An 18,840-nucleotide genomic window follows, 5' to 3' on the forward strand; every position below is an offset into this window, starting at 1 on the left:
GCCGATAGCTGCGTCCTTAAAACCTCATTTGTAACGGGGATGTGCAGCAGCTTTCCACCTTTCAGGCAACCATAACTTCCCGGACTGATGGTAGCTTTTTAAGGTTTTGAAAAGGGCAGGGGGGTTTATGGTTTGGGCAGGTGTTTTGTGTTGGACAGAAATGCCTGTTCAGTGTGTAGAAATCACACACCCTAAAAAAGTCTATGGGCACAATGAAATGTGAACCAAGGTAAGGATATCTGCTTGCAAAACCTTTATGCGTCCACCAGTTTCATATTCACAACCCACAATTCGCTGCTGGGACCTCGTACCAGCAGGCAGCGAGCGGCAGACAGGCGATGGCTGCCCAAGGGAGAGCGCTGGCGGCGGAGCGGACAGCAGACCCGGCAGAGCACTGCTCCCTTCCCTCCCTGCGTGGGGACGTGGTGTCGGCAGGGCAAAACCCCGCGGCCTGCGACAGTTTCCCAGATGCTGGAATTTCATAGAATCATAGAATTGTTAAGGTTGGAAAAGCCCTCTAAGGTCACCAAGTTCAACCATGAATGCATCACCTCCACGCCTGCTAAACCATGTCTCCAAGTGCCACATCCACACGGGTTTTGACCCCCTCCAGGGATGGGGACTCCCCCACTGCCCTGGGCAGCCTGGGCCAACGCCTGACCACTCTTTCAGGAAAGACATTTTTCCCAATATCCAATCTGAACCTCCCCTGATGCAACTTCAGGCCATTTCCTTTTGTTCTGTTTCTCATTACTTGGGAGCAGAGACCAACCCCCACCTCACTACACCCTCCTGTCAGGGAGCTGTAGAGAGCAAGAAGTTCTCCCCTCAGCCTCTCCTTCTCCAGACTGCACAGACCCAGCTCCCTCAGCCACTCCCCATCAGACTTGTTCTCCAGACCCCTCCCCAGCCTCACTGCCCTTCTCTGGACACGCTCCAGCCCCTCCGTGTCCTTCTTGGAGTGAGGGACCCGATATTTGCTGGATATCAAAGCGTTTTGCCAGGACTCTGCCCTGTACTTTGTAATACAGAAGCACAGGCTGGAGCCCAAAATTTTGGAAGAGTGAGAAAAACAAGAAATGCAATGCTGCATTTTGCTCTTTTAGGTTAGAAGTCGCCCCCAGCACCAGCAGACGAGGAACACAGGTCATCTGGTGGTGTAGGGAAGCGAAGTGAAAGAGGCAGGATATGAAGCTTGCAGTAAAAAGAGGGAGAGTATTCAGGAGGAGAGGACACCCTGCAGAGAAAACAGCCACACACGTTCGCTGTCAGCTCTAACTGAAGCAGCAGGCTCGCTCGGACAGGGCAGAACAAATCATCTCCTCACACTGGTGATCATTTTAATGCAGATTTTCCCACTTCTCTGCGTATGTGTGACAGCAGCACCATTGCACGCTCGCGAAGCAGCACCAGGACGTCGCAGCGAGGTGACGCAGCGCCGACGAGCCCCTTGCACGCCCGCAGAACGCAGCCCGCGCTCCCCCGTAACGCAGCCTGCGTCGCACGGCTTCCTCGCAGGGACGTCGGGGGAACCCCCTGCCCCCAGACGAGGAAAGACTGAAGTCTCAGGGCTGCAAAGTTAACATTTTATTGAACTTAAATTGATGTAGAACAGAGGGGCAACAATGGCTCAGGTGTTCATTAACAAAACGCCCCAGGACATTTCATGTACAGAGTCTTGACACAGTTTGTATGGAAATAATTGAAAAAGTTGTAAAGTACTCTCAAAGTCAGAAAGGGGGATTTGCAGCCCTGCTTGAAGCCTTCATGATCCCAGATGTTGTTCTCCCTCCATCAGTTGCATACCCTTCCCCAAAAGGTTACGGAATTGCTGGCCACATCCCTCCCCCACCAGGTACAGAAACAAATGACAGTCAACTTATGAGAAGAGCTATACTTCAAAGCAGCCAGAGGTCTTCACACAAATCAACACCTACGGATCTAGAAAGACCGGTTGTAACATTACTATTTTAAGAGAGCTAACAAATAAGCAAAATTAAAACATCAACACTTTAACCAAATTTCTGTTTAAAACCTGCTGAAGTTACTCGCCTCAAACACTCGTCTGTGTGTTTTACAAGACACTTCCAAAACATTTCAGTATTATTTTTTTTTAAAACTAGCAGGGTGAACTGAAGACTTAAAAGCAGTCCAGTGAGCTGCTTAAAGTGACAGCTTAGAGCATATCCACTAATTTTAAAAAAAATGAAATTACTTTGGGCAGTTTTTCTCCCTCAAATCCCAGCAAGGTCAGAAACCAATCCTTCTAGACCGTGTTTTTTTCATCCAACTGGAAAGGACTATTGCCTCCCGTTTGACCACATATTTTTTATTAGCTGTACTCAGATTCACAGTTTCCATGAAGGAGATGTGCCCAGTTGCCCCTTCTCTACATCAAATGATCGCTTCAGATCTGTAGCAGTGTAAGCCCAGCCAAGATGCCACCATGGGCGACGTCTGCTTCTCTGGGTGAGCCGGCCAGTTTTACCAGAAAGGCAGCAACGCAGTCGGAGGCCCCGCTTCAACAGGCTCTCCACGTTCGCTGAACAGGAATGCCAGCTCCAGGGAAACGAGGGACACCTGGATTTACAGCACTATTGCGCAATACACAGGCCGCTGGGTATACTCACACTGCTTCAGAAATGCTCAACACAAATGGGCAAAACCTTCAATTAAGGCCTTTACAGTAGCTTGTCAGGTCTGGTGACGATGGGCAGTGCTGGACCTCTTCAGGAGCCCTAACCTACAGCTGCAACACAGACGCAGCCTGTAAACCAGAAAACGCACGTGAATACAGGACAACGGTAAAAGGTGGGAGGGGAAAAATATCCATGAACTGCCCTGGGTCTCAATGAGACAGTGACAGCGCTACGAACGATGGCCACACCTCGAGGCTGCAGCAGCACTGCGTGTCCGTAGCGGCAGTCAACGTCAGATTCAGGCACGCAGTCTAGATAAGGAGCACGGAACTGCCGGAACCGGTCTCAGCCTCAGGAACTTCACATGATTTCACTCCAAACAGTCCCAAAGTGTTTCTAGGTTGAAGGCTAACCTCCCCGAGCAGCTGCAGCAGAACTGCAGTGAATTTCACAGCCCCTGCGTTTATTCTGTGTGTGTACGCTGAGGGCCAGACTCAGTCGTTAAACCCAGATGAATGCAGCTCTTACATGGGAAGCGAGTTTTCTCTTCATTTTGTCACTTGAAATGCGGACTTGAAAACTACTGTACCAATCCAAGGGACCCAAAGCCAGCCTGGTCTCCGGCAGGTAACACAAACAGCACTGTCGTGCAGCAGAAAGGGATGCACCTTGCCTGCCCTTCCAGCTTCAGGAATGTGACGCCTCTGAACCCACAAATTTAAGGCAAAAACTCCATTGCTCCCATTTACCCGAGTGCATGTTTTCTGGCAATCAAACATTTTCTGGTTTACAGTGACACCCGACAGGTTTTCTTGATGCTGGAGATAAAGTCTGTTAGCAATAGTCTCAACATTTTGGCAAATGTTCCAAAATCAGGTATGTAAACATCATGCTTCCCTTTTCAATTGGCAGCACTTTGAAAAGACAAACACAGTAAGACACACAAAGATTTTGCTGAATTTTGACCAAATAACCTGTGTTTTCATATGATAAAGTAAGCAATGGTTTACATCAAAGTAAACAAAAAAACTGCATGAAATGAAAGTTTGTGCTGTTTGGTGATCACAGTATTTTATAGTTAAACACATCTGTTCTTTGTTATATTCCTGGCACCCAGGACGAAAATCTTTAAATATATATTTCATGTAGGTAATAGCTTCTTTGCATATCTCTTCAAAAAATATTTTATAGTAGTATATAAATAGGTAACCTACATGTATAATTTTATAATCTTGCCCAAAAACTATATATCTGTTTCACTTCTGTAAAGTATCAATTTCCCCAATATTATTAAAGCTGACAAACTATTGAAATGGAAATGCTCTCGTCTTCCACAATAGAAGTAGCAATTTTGTAGGAAAAACCTACAGGAACACTCGTCAGTTAACCTGAGCGTTTGGCCTACTTAAGAGCAGCAGCTTTTTTTTTCGTTTTCTCTTTTTCCCCATCACGCGTGCTCTCACCCACACACTCTTGCACACACACACACACGCAGTACAGGCACACACATCCAGACACCGGTAGGCCACATAGTGCTTCCCAGGCGCTTCAGCACAGTGGGAAGCAGTGTAGCTAATCATCTAGCTACACTAAACACACACAAGCAAACACCTTAAGGCAACCATTGCAATGGGGGGTTTAAGTTGCAGGGGTGAGTTTCTGTTGTCACAAAACAGGCTGTATACAGCACATATACACGCCTCTTTAACCCTCCAAAACAATGTTGTTGGTTTTTTTTTTCAATTTTGTGCAAATTTCTAAACCTTCTACCATTTAAGGCAAAGAGTTTGCATTAACAAGAAAGGTCAGAAAACAGCCTTACATTTATCCAAATGGATTTCACTTGCTACAATGTTTTCTTAAAATGTGCACGACTTCATAGTAAAGGTACCGGGTCTCCAGCACCTACTGATAAAACTACTTAAACGGACAAACATAAGTCTTGAAGAAAAGAAAGGACCAGAAAAAGCAGCTTCAAATATGCATATAAGCAACATCAACAACAACCAAAGTAGTTAACTCTGCTAATACTGAATCTTCTGTAATGCAAAAGTTGGATACTAATTTAAATTGTAATTCTAATTTTTAATTGTAATTGCTCTAATTCTTAGAGCAACTAATCTTAAGTTTTAAATAAATAAGCTTCAGTTCATTCACGTGTCGCAGACGAAGGAGGAGACTAGTGCCACGACTCCGCTTGCCGTTGGTCAAACTCCTCGATTAGTCTCTTAATATGAGACAGCTTGTTGTGCAGATACTCGCATCTATACTTCTCTTCATAGTAGTTGGGACTAGACTGTAAAGATAAGATAAAAGGAAAATTAGGGCATGAAAACTCTTCTGCAGAGTTTGGTATTTCGCGTCCTTTGTTTAAAAATATTCTTGAGGCAGCCTCAGTGATTACTACCTCCCACAAATCTGGTGTTACACATACCTGTTTTATCTTTCGATACTCTTCTAAGACTTCCTCATGAAGGACCTCCAAGAAAAAAAAGCATGAAGACAACATGAAGAACATTTCACTACTACCAGAAAATGCAAGTTTATGTAAAACACTGAAACTACACTCAGTTTTAGGCAAGATACTTTCTTTTATCTACAAGCCACACCACTCTCCTGCGTTACAAAAATAAACGCACAACCCCCCATTTCACCCGGGATCTGCAACTAAACCTGTATTCAGGCAACTACAGGAGCACGTGCTTGAAGATTCCCTTTGAGAAGTCACTCATGCTGCCGGGCGTTCACAGACAGCTCAGACAGGTGGAGTTCTGAGGGCTGAACAACTTTTCGCAAGGTTTTGTCAAGCTGCAAAAATCAGAGCTAACCCATGCCAGGTCTGAGCACGTATGCAAATTCTGCAAGGTTTCCCTTTGTCTGGCTGAGCAGTATGAGGGATTTTAAAATATCCCTGTTCACAAATACATTTGTACTCTGACCAAAAACTAAATAAAAGCAATGAAAAATCCTCAGCATGCACAGAGAATTAAAGAATTCTGATACTGAACATTTGGAATGTGTATGTCCAAACTGGAGATATCCAGGCTGGAAAGCCAGAATATCAGGGTTTTAACACTCTGCTAAAATCCTAGCCAGGATCAGCCACCCAGAAGACGAGTAGGTTATGGCTGCAGCTTTAGTTAAGTGTATAAAATCACGGGAAACAGAGGGTTGGGAAAGCTCTGGAATTACGGCTGCCGGTTTCCACGCACTCCCGATCTCCTCCGTATGGGTGTGATAGCAGCCCTCACCTCGCTGGGTTGCTGAGGCCGTCACCAAAGCCCGAGCCAGGCTGGTACCTCCAGCTACGTGACCGGTTACTCAGTCTCAGACACTGAATCTGGCAAGTCTTTTAAAACCACACCAGTGTAAATCAATAGATACATATGCTGAAGAGTCTTGCCTGTGCTGAAAATGTGGACTTCGGGAAGAGATGAAACACAATCCTCACAGTTTTATCCTTCTTTACCTGGTATTCTTTGGACCCTGGAGAAAGAAGCTTCCATTGTGCATCAAACTTCATGAATTTCCTGGTGATACCCTCCATCCGAGCGTGCAGTCTCCTGTACTCATCGTACTCTGCATCGAAGTCATCCTTGTAACTCTGGCGCTGCTCGTGTGAGTCTATAGCTGTGTATTTTCTAATGGAAAAATAAGCACACGTGGAATTTTACACCAAGGACATTTCAAAGTCAGTATCAAGCACAGACACTCCAGCTTTCAGTCAGTTAACTACGTGACTGACTGCTTCTACATGTAAGCACAGAGACTCCAACAGAATTTATGAAGGTAATTGTACAAATCTACCATATTTTTGTGACAGTTATTTGCTGGTATGTTACTTTTTAAAGTTTTTATTCAGAAGCTGCGCAAAAGAAATCATAGCATACTTAGAAAAAATTAGCAATCATTCAAATATAGAAGGACTACTAAACGCATAGTTTCAATGCGAGAAGTTGCTAGATCACAATTTCTTTCTGTAAAGTGACAGGTTAAGTAATATTTACTTCTGAAAATTCATTTTCATTATGTTTTTGGAAGAGACTGCATCTATGGAGCTGGATGCAGTTAGATTTTTGGCTACACTTGTGCCTATCTGACAGAAAAGCACACTTAAACATACAACCACAGAATGGTCTGTGTTGGAAGGGACCTTCAGAGGCCATCTATCCCAGCCCCCAGCAGCGAGCAGGGACATCTGCAACTGCATCAGGGTGCTCAGAGCCCCGTCCAACCTGGCCTGGAATGGTTCCAGTGATGGGGCCTCCACCATCTCTCTGGGCAACCCATGCCACGGTTTCACCACCCTCATGGTAAAAAAATTTCTTCCTTGTATCCAGTCTAAATCTCCCCTCTTTCAGCTTGAAGCCATCACCCCTTGTCCCATCACTTCACGCCCTTGTCACAGCCCCTCTCCAGCTCTCTCGCAGCCCCTCCAGGCCCTGGCAGCTGCTCTGAGGTCTCCCCGCAGCCTTCTCCTCCCCAGGCTGAGCAGCCCCAGCTCTCCCAGCCTTCCCTCCCAGCAGAGGGGTTCCAGCCCTCGCATCACTGCTGGGGCCTCCTCCGGCCCCGCTCCCACAGCTCCAGCTCTGTCCTGTGCTGAGGGCTCCAGAGCTGGACGCAGGACTCCCGGGGGGTCTCAGCAGAGCGGGGCAGAGGGGCAGAATCCCCTCCCTCGCCTGGGGGGATGCAGCCCAGGGCACGGCTGTCCTGCTGGGCTGCCAGCGCACAATGCCGGGTCATGGCCAGCTTTTCATCCACCAGTACCCCCAGGTGCTTCTTTGCAGGGCTGCTCTCCATCCCTTCATTCTCCAGCCTGTATGGATACTGGGGGGTGCCCTGACCCAGATGCAGGACCTTGCACTTGGGTTTGTTGAATCTCATGAGGTTCAGACAGGCCCACCTGTCCAGCTTATCCAGGTCCCTCTGGATGGCATCCTGTCCTTCTGGCATGCCAGCTGCACCACTCATCTTGGTGTCATCTGCAAACTTGCTGAGGGTGCACTTGATCCCACTGTTTATGTCATTGACAGAAATATCAAAGAGCACTGGTCCCAGTGTGGACCCCTGAGGGACACCACTTGTCACTGGCGTCCATTTGGACATTGAGCCATTGGTCACTACCCTCTGGCTGCAACCTTCCAACCAATTCCTCATCCACCGAACAGTCCACCCATCAAATCCCTATCTCTTCAATTTAGAGAGAAAAATGCTGTGAGGGACCATGTCGAAGGCTTTACAGAAGTCCAGACAGATGACATCCACAGCTCTTCGCTTGTCCACTGATGCAGTCACTCCATCGTAGAAAGTCACTATGCTGGTCAGGCAGCACTTGCCGTTGGTGAAACCCTGCTGGCTGTCTCGAATCACCTCCCTGTCCTCCATGGGCCTTAGCAGAGCTTCTAGGAGGATCTGTTCCATGATCTTCCCAGGCACAGAGGTGAGGCTGACAGGTCAGTAATTCCCAGGGTCCTCCTTTCTACACTTTTTAAAAATAGGTGCAAGGTTTCCCTTCGTCCAGTCACTAGGGACTTCACCTGACTGCCATGACCTTTCAGATATCACGGAGAGTGGCTTGGCAATGACATCAGCCAATTCCCTCAGGACTCTGGGATGCATCTCATCACAGCTCATAGACTTGCGTATGTTCACATTCCTCAAGTGATCACAAACCTCATCTTCACTTACAGTGGGAGCGACTTTGCCCCTCTGGTCCCCATCCTGCAGTCCATCAACTGGGGAGGGATGAGGAAGAGAGGTTGCCAGTGAAGACTGAGGCAAAAAACTTGTTGAGTACCTCAGCCTTCTCCTTGTCTGTCAATACGAGGTTTCCAGTCTTGCTCATCGGGGAGGCCACACTTTCACCAACCTTTCTTTTGTGGCTGACATACCTCTAGAAGCCCTTCCTGTTATTCTTTGCATCCCTTGTCAAGTTCAGCTCCAGCTGCACCCTGGCCCTCCTGAGCTCAACCCTACAGTACCATGCAGCATGATAAAATTTGATCATTTTAGCAAACACCAGTTCTGCTGCTGTCCATTCATAGATGATCTGGGTTGGAAGGGACCTTATAGATCACCTTGTTTCAACCCCCCTGCCATGGGCAGGGACCCCTTCCACCAGCCCAGGGTGCTTGCAGCCCCGTCCAACCTGGCCTTGAACCCTGCCAGGGAGGGGGCAGCCACGCTTCTCTGGGCAACCTGGGCCAGTGTTTCACCACCCTCACAGGGAAGAATTTCTTCCTTATATCTAATCTAAATCTCCCCTCTTTCTGTTTATACCCATTACCCCTTGTCCTATAACTCCAAGCCCTTGTGAAAAGTCCCTCTCCTTGCAATACAGCAATAAAAACAAACTGCAGAGAAGTCCGAAACAAAAAAAAAAAATTCACCTTGACCTTCTAAAGAGGGCAAAACTCATAAATGCTCAAAGCCACCGATGCGATTCAAACATTCTTTGTTTCCCCGTACCTCAAATCAACACAAGCAATTTAACAAGCTCATTATACAAACCCAGGAGGAAATGGCAACGTGAGTAAGAACACCATGTCCCACCGATGCCACACCAACCATTCTGGTCCTCCTAGCCTAATGACCTGGTTCCCTTTGGATGACAGAGGCACCTCCACATGGGGATGAATCCTTCAAACCACCCATAGCGCAGTTTTAGTGAACAGTAAAGATTTAACAAGCTAAAAATCTGTACCAACACAGGCAACAACTTCTGTCGGTGACACATCCCAGGCCAGATGCACCTGACTGGAGCGCTAGATGGTTTGTAACAGAGAACTACAGATGCCCTTCAACACTTTGGGAAGTACCCGTGGAACAGTAGCGTGGAGCACTGGCTCATGCACAGTTACGTCAAGCAGCAAGACTCCTAGACCAGGACAACGGCCCAGCAAAGCACTTGCAACGTAAGTGTGTGGAGAGGGAAGAAATGAAAGTAGAAGTGGGGAGAAACGTCAATTTGTTTTGGTTTTCCAGCTTTTGCTCAAACTTTGCTTAAAAAGCTTGAGTTGCTTTACTCTCATAATCTTTATATAAAGATGGAAAGTATCTTTATGCTAAAGCTGTGATTATACTCAAGTATTATGTAGCACTTCAAGACAGGAAGAGAAGCTGGAATAAACTATCAAAGTCCTTTAAACTGCATCAAATTGCAGGTGCTCTCAGATTTCAATCTTTCTGTCATGATCAGGCAGATCTCTGAAACGGCACAAACTGATTTTTATCCGGGATATTGTGGCCAGTACATAATCTGTGAGATTGTTCCAGAGGTTGCTCCCTTCACCGAGAATTCTTCATTGAAGTCTTTACTCCCACTCCACCCAACTGTAACATTAGACTACACCAAACAACCACACACCTTACTCTCCAGTATCACTGCCCTCAGCTCACTGGGAAGCAGACAGTGAAGAGCTGAATGCCGAATCTGCTTGTTTTCACCCAGCAGAAGCTGGGAACTAAGTGCAGGTTTGAGCTGTCGGCACTTGACTGCTTCCTTGCAGGGCCAGACTCTGTTTCAGCCTTTCTGTGGAGCATCACTGACTGTATTAAACATGATGCAGGGTGCTACCGTGCTATCTGCTTCAACACAGATGGAAGATGGACCAAAGCCGATGTGCTACGGGGAGGCCTGACCTGACATTACTCCTCTGACAGCATTTGCTGAACCCAACAATTCTGTGTTTTGACTGACTTCTCCCTCCCCTCTTGCACTGCAAGTACGACGAGGGGGCTCAGCACCACTGCTGTGGCTGACGCTGCTCCATTGCACTGCTAGGAAGAGTCAGGCTCATCCTGGCTTTAGCTGTTGCGGTGCTCCTTTCGGCTCTGAGCACTGAAGGCGCATCAAAACCTTCTGAAACTCATCCTTTCAAGCAAGGCAAGACCTTTAGATTGCTCTCCACTGTGCCTATCCCCCCCCAGAAAAAGCATTTCTTTAGAAATTCAGGTTGCACTGATCAAGTTATTCCAGTTATTCCACTGCAGCTTCCTTCAATTTTCATATTTTTTAAAAAAGGCCACCAATAGGACAGTGGGGAAAAAGCCCAGACACTAGGCATTTGAAGAAGCTATTTCTCTGTTTTACAACAGTAAAGAAAAATCCTCTTGATAGAAGTTTTAATATTCTAAAAGAGTATTTAGGGAACAAAATGATCCTGTTATTAGGGCTATTTCACTTTAAAGCAAGTTCTTTACTACTTGTCACGGATGAAAAACTTTTTTACATAGCAGGTAAATTTTAACTTTTGGGAACATTAATCTGATGTGTGACAACTTGTTAAGGAGCTAAAATTAAACTTACCAGGAAGTCCTTCTGTAATTTTCTAGACTGCAATATGCCAGTCATTGTAGATATGTAACATTTCACAGGCAAGTTCCATGTATGTTTATCGTGCTTTGTAGCCAAAATTAAAGCAGCTAAAACTAAAAATCTGTACTGATGTTTTTCAATTTTCTCTAGCTCTTTGGTCTGCAATTCTATGGTGAAATCAGGTATTTTGCCATAGCTTCAAGTTAGTCAGTGGCCATTTTACATCAAAGCTTTAGAAATAACTTTGATGGCTAACTCTTGCTAGCTCACACATAGGCTTTGTAACGCCAGACTTTAACGCCTGCTATCTTCCCTCCCCACCTTTCCAGCTTAGACGCACTAAGCAGTGAAAACACAGGAAAGATGTTAAAGTTTACGTATTCAGTATTTTAGCATTCAGCTTTCCTCCTCTATTGCTTCACCTCTAAACAGAAAACAGCACGTGTTCATATTCCTTTTTTATGGTGTTCTTGAAGAAAAATGAAATTAAATGTTTCAAGTCTTCTTCTAAAGCATATTAAAAATTCTTTTTAACACTTCTTTTCCCCCTCAATAATTAAGGGACAACATCAGGGTTTAAAACTTGCAGGTACTCGAAATAAGGCAGCTGGGGTGACTTAAAGGAACTTGTCATTATTCTAAAACTACATTTTGTGAAATTTTCAATTTTGTAGCTAAACGAAGAGTTTTTATAGGTGATTTTTCAACTGCTTCAATGAGTGGCAAGAGACTTAATTGTTATTTTACTCACACGAAGTAGTCTGGTTGTTCACTTGTTGATGAAGGAGGATCTGTGGAGGCAGTGCAAGTTTCTTTAACTCCTACAGAAAAGCAGAATTTTGACACTTGCAATAAACAGATTTTTAATATAGCCAAACAACACCAACCTGATGGGCTTGAAAAAATCCTGTAGAGTTTTATTCTCACAGTAAATTACTTGGAATAAGCTCTACAAGTTAATAATAGGGCTCACATGACCTTCTCCACGGTACACAGTACTGGGGTTTAGAAAGAGATCAGAGCTACTTTATTCCACAGGTTCTGAGCTACCGCAGTATTAAGCTGAGGTCAGCTATTTTTATTTGAAGACATGATGTGGCATCTGCACAGCAATTCAAGTTATGCAGCAACAGATGTAGCTGCACAAAAGATGACAGCTTTATATACATAAATCCATATATATATATATATATGTGTGTGTGTGTATTAACATCCAGGTTCCAGCAAGAAATAGAGTAGAAAGCTGAAGTTCTTTTCATGTTATGTTTTTATCCCTCCTTCCCTGCCAATTATGAATATCCAAAGTTGGACTTAATTTCAGCGCTATTCTAAGCGGGAAAGGCAATAGCATTGTATATGGGTCACTTGCATCCAGGCATCAATAACCTGCATTAATGTGGCAATACTGGGTTTGAAAGTTATTCACACTTGTAAATTGCTCTTTTGCTCTTTTAAATGGCATTATGAAAGCACAGTACACTTAATCTCTAATCCCTCTTTTTAAAGTAATGTTTCAGGAGCCCCCCTATCTTTTTGACATATAAGAAAAATGGGCACCATAAGGAAGTTAGCTGAAACAGGATGGAACACTCCATATCTTGGTAACCTCTCTCTGCTTTTCATCTGAGGTTTTGTGGCAAGCTTAAAAAGCACACAGTCCTTTATACTCATTATTATCTTACCTTGCCACTCTTTAAACACAGTGTTTCTGCTAAAGCTCAGCCATTCTGGCAAATCTCTTAAGTTATCTGAGGCTTAAGACACCAGGAGAAAAAAGAGCTATCCTGCAACGTTCTACTTGATTCTAGTGCTTTAAATATTAAAATAATTATGTGGTATAGCAGGAGTATAAAAAGAAGTGTAAAAGTGGGAACAAAAATTGAGAGAAATGTAAACAGTAACAGTGATCGTATGTACAATGCAACTTCTGTGAACAGTTTTGCTGTGAACATTTCATTTTCAGAAATTCACGTGCATTCGTTGACTCAGCTCGCTCCATTTGAAAGCTTCAGTGTAAGCACCAACTGGAAACCTACTACAGACTTCTCCTTCCCTAGCTGTCTGCAGTTTTGTTACTGGATTCTGTAGGCAGATGCTCACAAGTTTATAAACTCGAGCAAGAATATTTTCAAAGCACTCCCAAGCCATGTGGGCACTGTGTAGTGTGCCCAGGGTAAATGTGAAAAGGCCAGCTCACAGCACCCTTATCTACCGCACAGCACCACTCCAAAGAGGCATCCTGCATACCCAGAAGGTGCCTGCCAGCCGTGACAGGAAAGGGCTAGACCTGGCTTCTAATTTGCGACAAACCTCTGAAATTAGGCAACACACCAATTCAACAAAGGAATTGAACTCTGTCCGTGTGTGCGTGTGAAGAAATCAAGTAGTATTTGTGCATTTCTGTTCAGCTTTTCAATGCCATTTTAAGCGTGTACTATTTCTACATCTTTTGAAATAGTAAATTCCACAGCTAAGACAGAGAGGAGCTCACTGCAGCATTCAGACCTAAACTCTAGCAAACTACGTGCCAATTTATGTAGGTTTTAGACTTTCCATGAAAAGGCAGAGTTCAATGAGCCTTGCATCGTGATACATGATGAAACACATTTATGCCTGATCTAGGTGTTTCACTAAACTAGTACGCAAGAAACTTATGTGACAGGTTTTTATCTTCAGCATGCACACCGTAAAACGTGGTGTTGGACATAGTGGAGTAAGTGTGAGTTACTGGAAATGAAGCAGAAAAACATCCTTTCCTTGCATTTTTCTAGCACCTAGTTCTTTCCTATAACCAGTTTCTGCCCTGCAGCAATTCATGTAAGATTTCCTTGTTCTAATGAGTTTTGTACTAGAGTCAGAAGACAAACCTAATTTTAGCTAAGGTTCCAGCAGAACAAGTCCAGCTTCTGATTTTTGGGGTTTTTTTGTTCAATTTTTTTGTGTTTTTTTTTTTAAACTAACAGTTACAATGTAATGCAATGGCAAGAAAAAAAAAAATGATTCTTCATGACCATACAGCAGGGATAATGGCAAGGCACTTCATGTACAGCAAGTGAAAAAACAGACCATTTGTGTTTCCAGTCCCTGTTTTTTTCACCAGAGTTACCCACACGGTAGTTATGAAAAGCAGTGCACTAATAGCTTCACCTGAATCCAAACGGGAGGATTGTTTCAGCTTGGCAGTTTCTTCTTTTCTAAGGTCTTTCTCCTCCTCACTCCCACTCGTTTTGTGCTGCATTTTGCTTTCACCCTTCTGCTTACACTCTGTTACCATCTTGGGCTTTTGGTGCAGCGCCGTGTGCTTCTTGCTTGCGAGCCTGGGAGGCTCCACCCGCTTCGCAGCAGGCGCTGCAATTCCCAGAGGCGTCTGAGAGGTATATTTTTGTTGCTGGTCCTCATGGATGCTACTGCTATTTTGACTGAAGCTGTCCACCGGCAGGTCCTGGGTCCCCCGCCCCTCAGGGGTGCTGGGGGAGTTGGTGCTGGTAGTGTGAGGAGGGTTGGAAGTGGGAAGGCGTGTGGGAGGCAGCAGCAGAGCCGACGGAGTAGCGGCAGATGCCAGGGCGGGAGGCGGCGGAGGGGCGGCAGTGGCTTTCTCGATGGAGGCAGGCAAGAGGCCAGTGAATGATGGCTGGACCTGACTGGTCAGGCGAGATATCCTCTGCTTTTTGCTCATCAGAGGATTGATAAAATCGGAATTCAAAAGCCGTTTCTGTAATAATAAAAAAAAATATTAAAAACATGATCAGAATTCAGTTGTGCTCCCATTCTGAAGAAGAAGCATTTCTGAACAGATGATTGCTGAAAACACATCTTTCTTATCTAAAAGCAGCTGTTAAACACAAAGTACCACAGCTAAATACACAGTTTATTTCATTCTTAGTTTCTAATCTTACGATTTAGCAAGTTGTTCTTCAAACCTACAGTGAAAAGGCTTCGAGAGAAAGGTGCTCTCTTCAGCAGCTCTACCAAAGGCTTCACCAAAATCAGGGGGTCAGGTCAGTATTGCTTAGGTAGCGATTTCAGGTCGGACACACTGGGTTAAGAGTCGGTTTTTGCTGTCGCACAGCCATGCAATTTACTAATGCGGCCCCAAGAAGCACGCAGCAGTGTGCTTATCAGAGTGCATGATGTGCAAAGCTGGTAAGAACAGGTAAAACCCCCAGTTTTGCTACAGTGGTCATTCCAGGTCGTTCACGTCCTCTTCTCTAGCAAGCATACACTGCTCATGCTGATGTACAATCGGTGGCTTGGACCAGGAGTGGCAGACACAGATCCGTGCAACCCTCTTGAAATAAATCCAGATTCTGCGTATATGGAGGCAGGTCCCTGGACCTGCACCACTTTAGACTCTGGAAGAAAGTCTGGGGAAAACACCTTTCACAGAATCACAGAATAGTAGGGGTTGGAAGGGACCTCTGTGGGTCACCCAGTCCAACCCCCCTGCCCAAGCAGGGTCACCTACAGCAGGCTGCACAGGACCTTGTCCAGGCGGGTCTTGAATATCTCCAGAGAAGGAGACTCCACAGCCTCCCTGGGCAGCCTGGGCCAGGGCTCCGTCACCCTCAGAGGGAAGAAGTTCTTCCTCATGTTCAGCTGGAGCTTCCTCGGCTTCAGTTTGTGCCCATTGCCCCTTGTCCTGTCACTGGGCACCACTGAACAGAGCTTGGCCCCATCCTCCTGACACCCACCCTTCAGATATTTGTAAGCATTTCTAAGGTCCCCTCTCAGACTTCTCTTCTTCAGGCTGAACAAGCCCAGCTCCCTCAGCCTCTCCTCATAGGGCAGATGTTCCAGTCCCCTCATCATCCTTTCTCTATCTAAACATAAGTATCTCACCAGTGAAAAGCTTTCTGTACTTCCCACTTTATCGCTGTATGCTGCATGCACTGAAATGCAGTTTTAGTCACAGAAAGTATCAAACTTTTCCTTAAGGTAATGCCTTTTATGCAGAGTTTTCCAAGCTTCTTCTAAAAGGGTTTGCACTGTGCTCTTGTGTCGACAGGAAAACAAGACATACACATTTTAAGCCTGAAAAGGCAGATGTCCTACCTGCTGATTCAGATCTACCTGTCAACACCTGGGCTACTCTGAAGTAAATTTGGTGCTTAAATGATGCCCATAGGAAAAAAAAAAAAAAAAAAAAATTCCTCCAAGTGGACCACTACCATAATTTGTCCTTATTCTAGACTTTCCTAAACTTTATATTTAAAAAGTAGCACAAGGATGTTTGTGCACATTTTATGTATTAGACCTACCAAATCACAAAGAACCTTGAACACTTGCAACCATGTAACAAAAATATCTATGTATCTTGTATTTACAAAAGCTCCCTATGCACCAATACACAACAGTTTTAAGTATCTAACCAGAAATTACAGGGTTGTATAACAATAAGGGGTGACCAAGAAGTTCAGCAGGTGAGTTTGAACTCTACAGGCAAGCTTAGGCTTCTGCAAGGTCAACGTGCTTCGGATGGACAGTTACCATTTCACAGAATGCTTTGGGTTGGAAGGGATCTTGAAGATCATTCAGTTCCACCCCCCTGCCATGGGCAGGGACCCCTTCCACCAGCCCAGGGTGCTCCAAGCCCCGACAACCTGGCCTTGAACCCTGCTAGGGAGGGGGCAGCCACAGCTTCTCTGGGCAGCCTGGGCCAGGGCCTCACCACCCTCACAGGGAAGAATTTCTTCCTTATATCTAATCTACATCTCCTCTCTTTCAGTGTAAAGCCGTCACCCCTTGTCCTGTTACTCCCTGCCCTTGCCAGAAGTCCCTCTCCAGCTCTCTTGCAGGCCCCTCCAGGCACTGGAAAGCTGCTCTAAGGATTTAGGGCAAGGTGTTGGCTGTTCAAACACAGCAACAGTGGTCTCTGTCAGATCTAGCTGTGTTTACAAAATACTGTGTAGACAGAAATTGTTTATTTTCCAGAATATTTTAATAGACATTCTGAAATAAAGAACACTAAATACAGCAGCCCTTAAACTATATGACCATAAGCTTTTGCAGTTTTTGACAATGCAACAATCTTTAAAAACATATAATAATCCAATTAGAAATAAATGCTTCGGTTTTTCACGTGTTAAAGAGAATATTAGTGCTTCACTTCACAGCTTCTACACCAATACAAAGTGTGATAAATCTTACTGCACTGTAAATAATACTAAAAAAAATACAAACTACCTGAGAAGAAGTTGATGGAGCATCCTTCCTAGAAGTCACAGGAGATGCCAAATGACTGGTGCTGGTGGCATTCTGAGATGAATTTAATTTTCTGTAAGGACGACCCAACATTTCAGGTTACAAGGCAAACATGCCTATGTCATAATTCTTTCATTATAGGGAAGACATAAATTTCCCAGAAAAAGTTTTTTAAATGGCTATTTTCCTTCCCCTAGGACTGAACTTACCTTGAAAGTATTAACTCCAATGACTGTTTTTCTACTTCATCGTATCCAGGCCAATCTTTCTGAATATCTTTAAATACATAATCCTTCAGAGTGTAAGAATTATTCTTTGGATTCAGGTTGGCTACCTACAGGCAGACATTTAAGAAAGTAAGTGTTCATTATACCTAAATGCAAACTACAGAAATAAGATTGGCACAGCAAAACTAAACGAAAGTTGAAAATGAAATCCCGCACCGGTTTTCCAGGTTTTTTAGATGTGAAAAAATCAAAGTAGCTCTCATGTAATGAGCACCAATTTGGAAAATTGTGGTCAATTTGGGATGCAGAAATTCGGATGTAGGAAAATGCCAAAATGTTGCAAGCAAGGATGAAATGTACTCAATGAAAACCTCTCTCTGCATCATTTATCTGGTTTCTTGTCTTTAACAGAGCATTGAGAATCAAGGCAAACTACACCAAAACTTTAAATCTTCACTGCATGAACTACACTGGGAGGCCCAGTTTTTTATTTGTATTTATTTTTCTAAGAACTGAAGAATACTGTCTCCACATAGAAACTCAGATCTGCTCAACTTCAGGAGGACACCTGCTGTTCTTTTGTTCTATAGAGTTACACCGCGATGGCAGAGCACAGAGTGTGCCTGGGACGATGCACGTTTTCCATCGTCACATTAACGACCACGGTATGTCATCATCATTTGTCTTGACAAACAGAACTGCTTTTCTTTCACAAGTGCCTGAGCCACACGAAACTATAGCGTTCTACCAAACAGTCACACATGATAACCTAACTAGCACTAAACTTCTTTCAGTACAAAAAAATATTAATCTATCCCGTTAGTTTTAAGCCATATCAAAGTTTCACAGATTGCGAAAAAAGTAATCGTGCTCATATCTAACAAATTGTATTTTGAAAACAAGACTTGGTGCTAAAATGTTTAAGGAGAAGTGTATAGGCCCAGCTGCACTCTTCGTTTTGCAGATACAGGGTTCACTACAGCAAACCATTGTCACTAGAGGGTTGTGCGCATGACTTGCTGTATACCTTTGAAAATAAAATGGGTTTATATCTTCCCTAAGAAAAACACAAGGTATATTCAAAAAGTTCAAATGAGCTAATACGACCTTGAGACCACTGACATTGAAAGTGCTGGTTTAAGCTTCATGACCTAATCCGATGTTCAGAGGTATTCTGTTTGTTCAGAGTTTCTGAGAAAACCTCAAACAAAAACAGTCTCTGCCAGTTTGCATGATACAGAATGCTGAATAACTCCTCTACACACCAATACCACTTTTTGCATCTTTGCCTCTTTTTCCTCCTAAACATGATAGATACATACTGCTAGTTCATGTGTGTGTGCATGCCTGTCTGTCCCCAGCTTAAAAACATCACAAGTAACAAAGACATGCAGAAACAGGAATTCAGTTGTTAGAAACCAAATTAAAGCTGTATTCCTGGAGAAGCAAATCTGTG

At 44.4% G+C, this 18,840-nt stretch overlaps 1 protein-coding gene across 1 annotated transcript in view; it reads right to left on the reverse strand.

Moving 5' to 3' along the window:
- Positions 1-1,622: 1,622 nt before the first annotated feature.
- Positions 1,623-18,840, reverse strand: part of ELL2 (elongation factor for RNA polymerase II 2) — a 48,496-nt gene continuing 31,278 nt past the window's right edge. The window contains exons 6-12 of the mRNA XM_075411412.1: positions 17,367-17,491; positions 17,140-17,230; positions 14,104-14,668; positions 11,708-11,777; positions 6,109-6,280; positions 5,074-5,118; positions 1,623-4,935 (exon numbers count right to left, since the gene is read on the reverse strand). Coding sequence (XP_075267527.1) covers positions 4,819-4,935; positions 5,074-5,118; positions 6,109-6,280; positions 11,708-11,777; positions 14,104-14,668; positions 17,140-17,230; positions 17,367-17,491 — 1,185 coding nt within the window. The 3' untranslated portion in view covers positions 1,623-4,818. The remainder of the gene's footprint in view (positions 4,936-5,073; positions 5,119-6,108; positions 6,281-11,707; positions 11,778-14,103; positions 14,669-17,139; positions 17,231-17,366; positions 17,492-18,840) is intronic.

Source organism: Opisthocomus hoazin, chromosome Z (genome assembly GCF_030867145.1).
Source record: "Opisthocomus hoazin isolate bOpiHoa1 chromosome Z, bOpiHoa1.hap1, whole genome shotgun sequence".
Lineage (NCBI taxonomy): Eukaryota > Metazoa > Chordata > Aves > Opisthocomiformes > Opisthocomidae > Opisthocomus > Opisthocomus hoazin.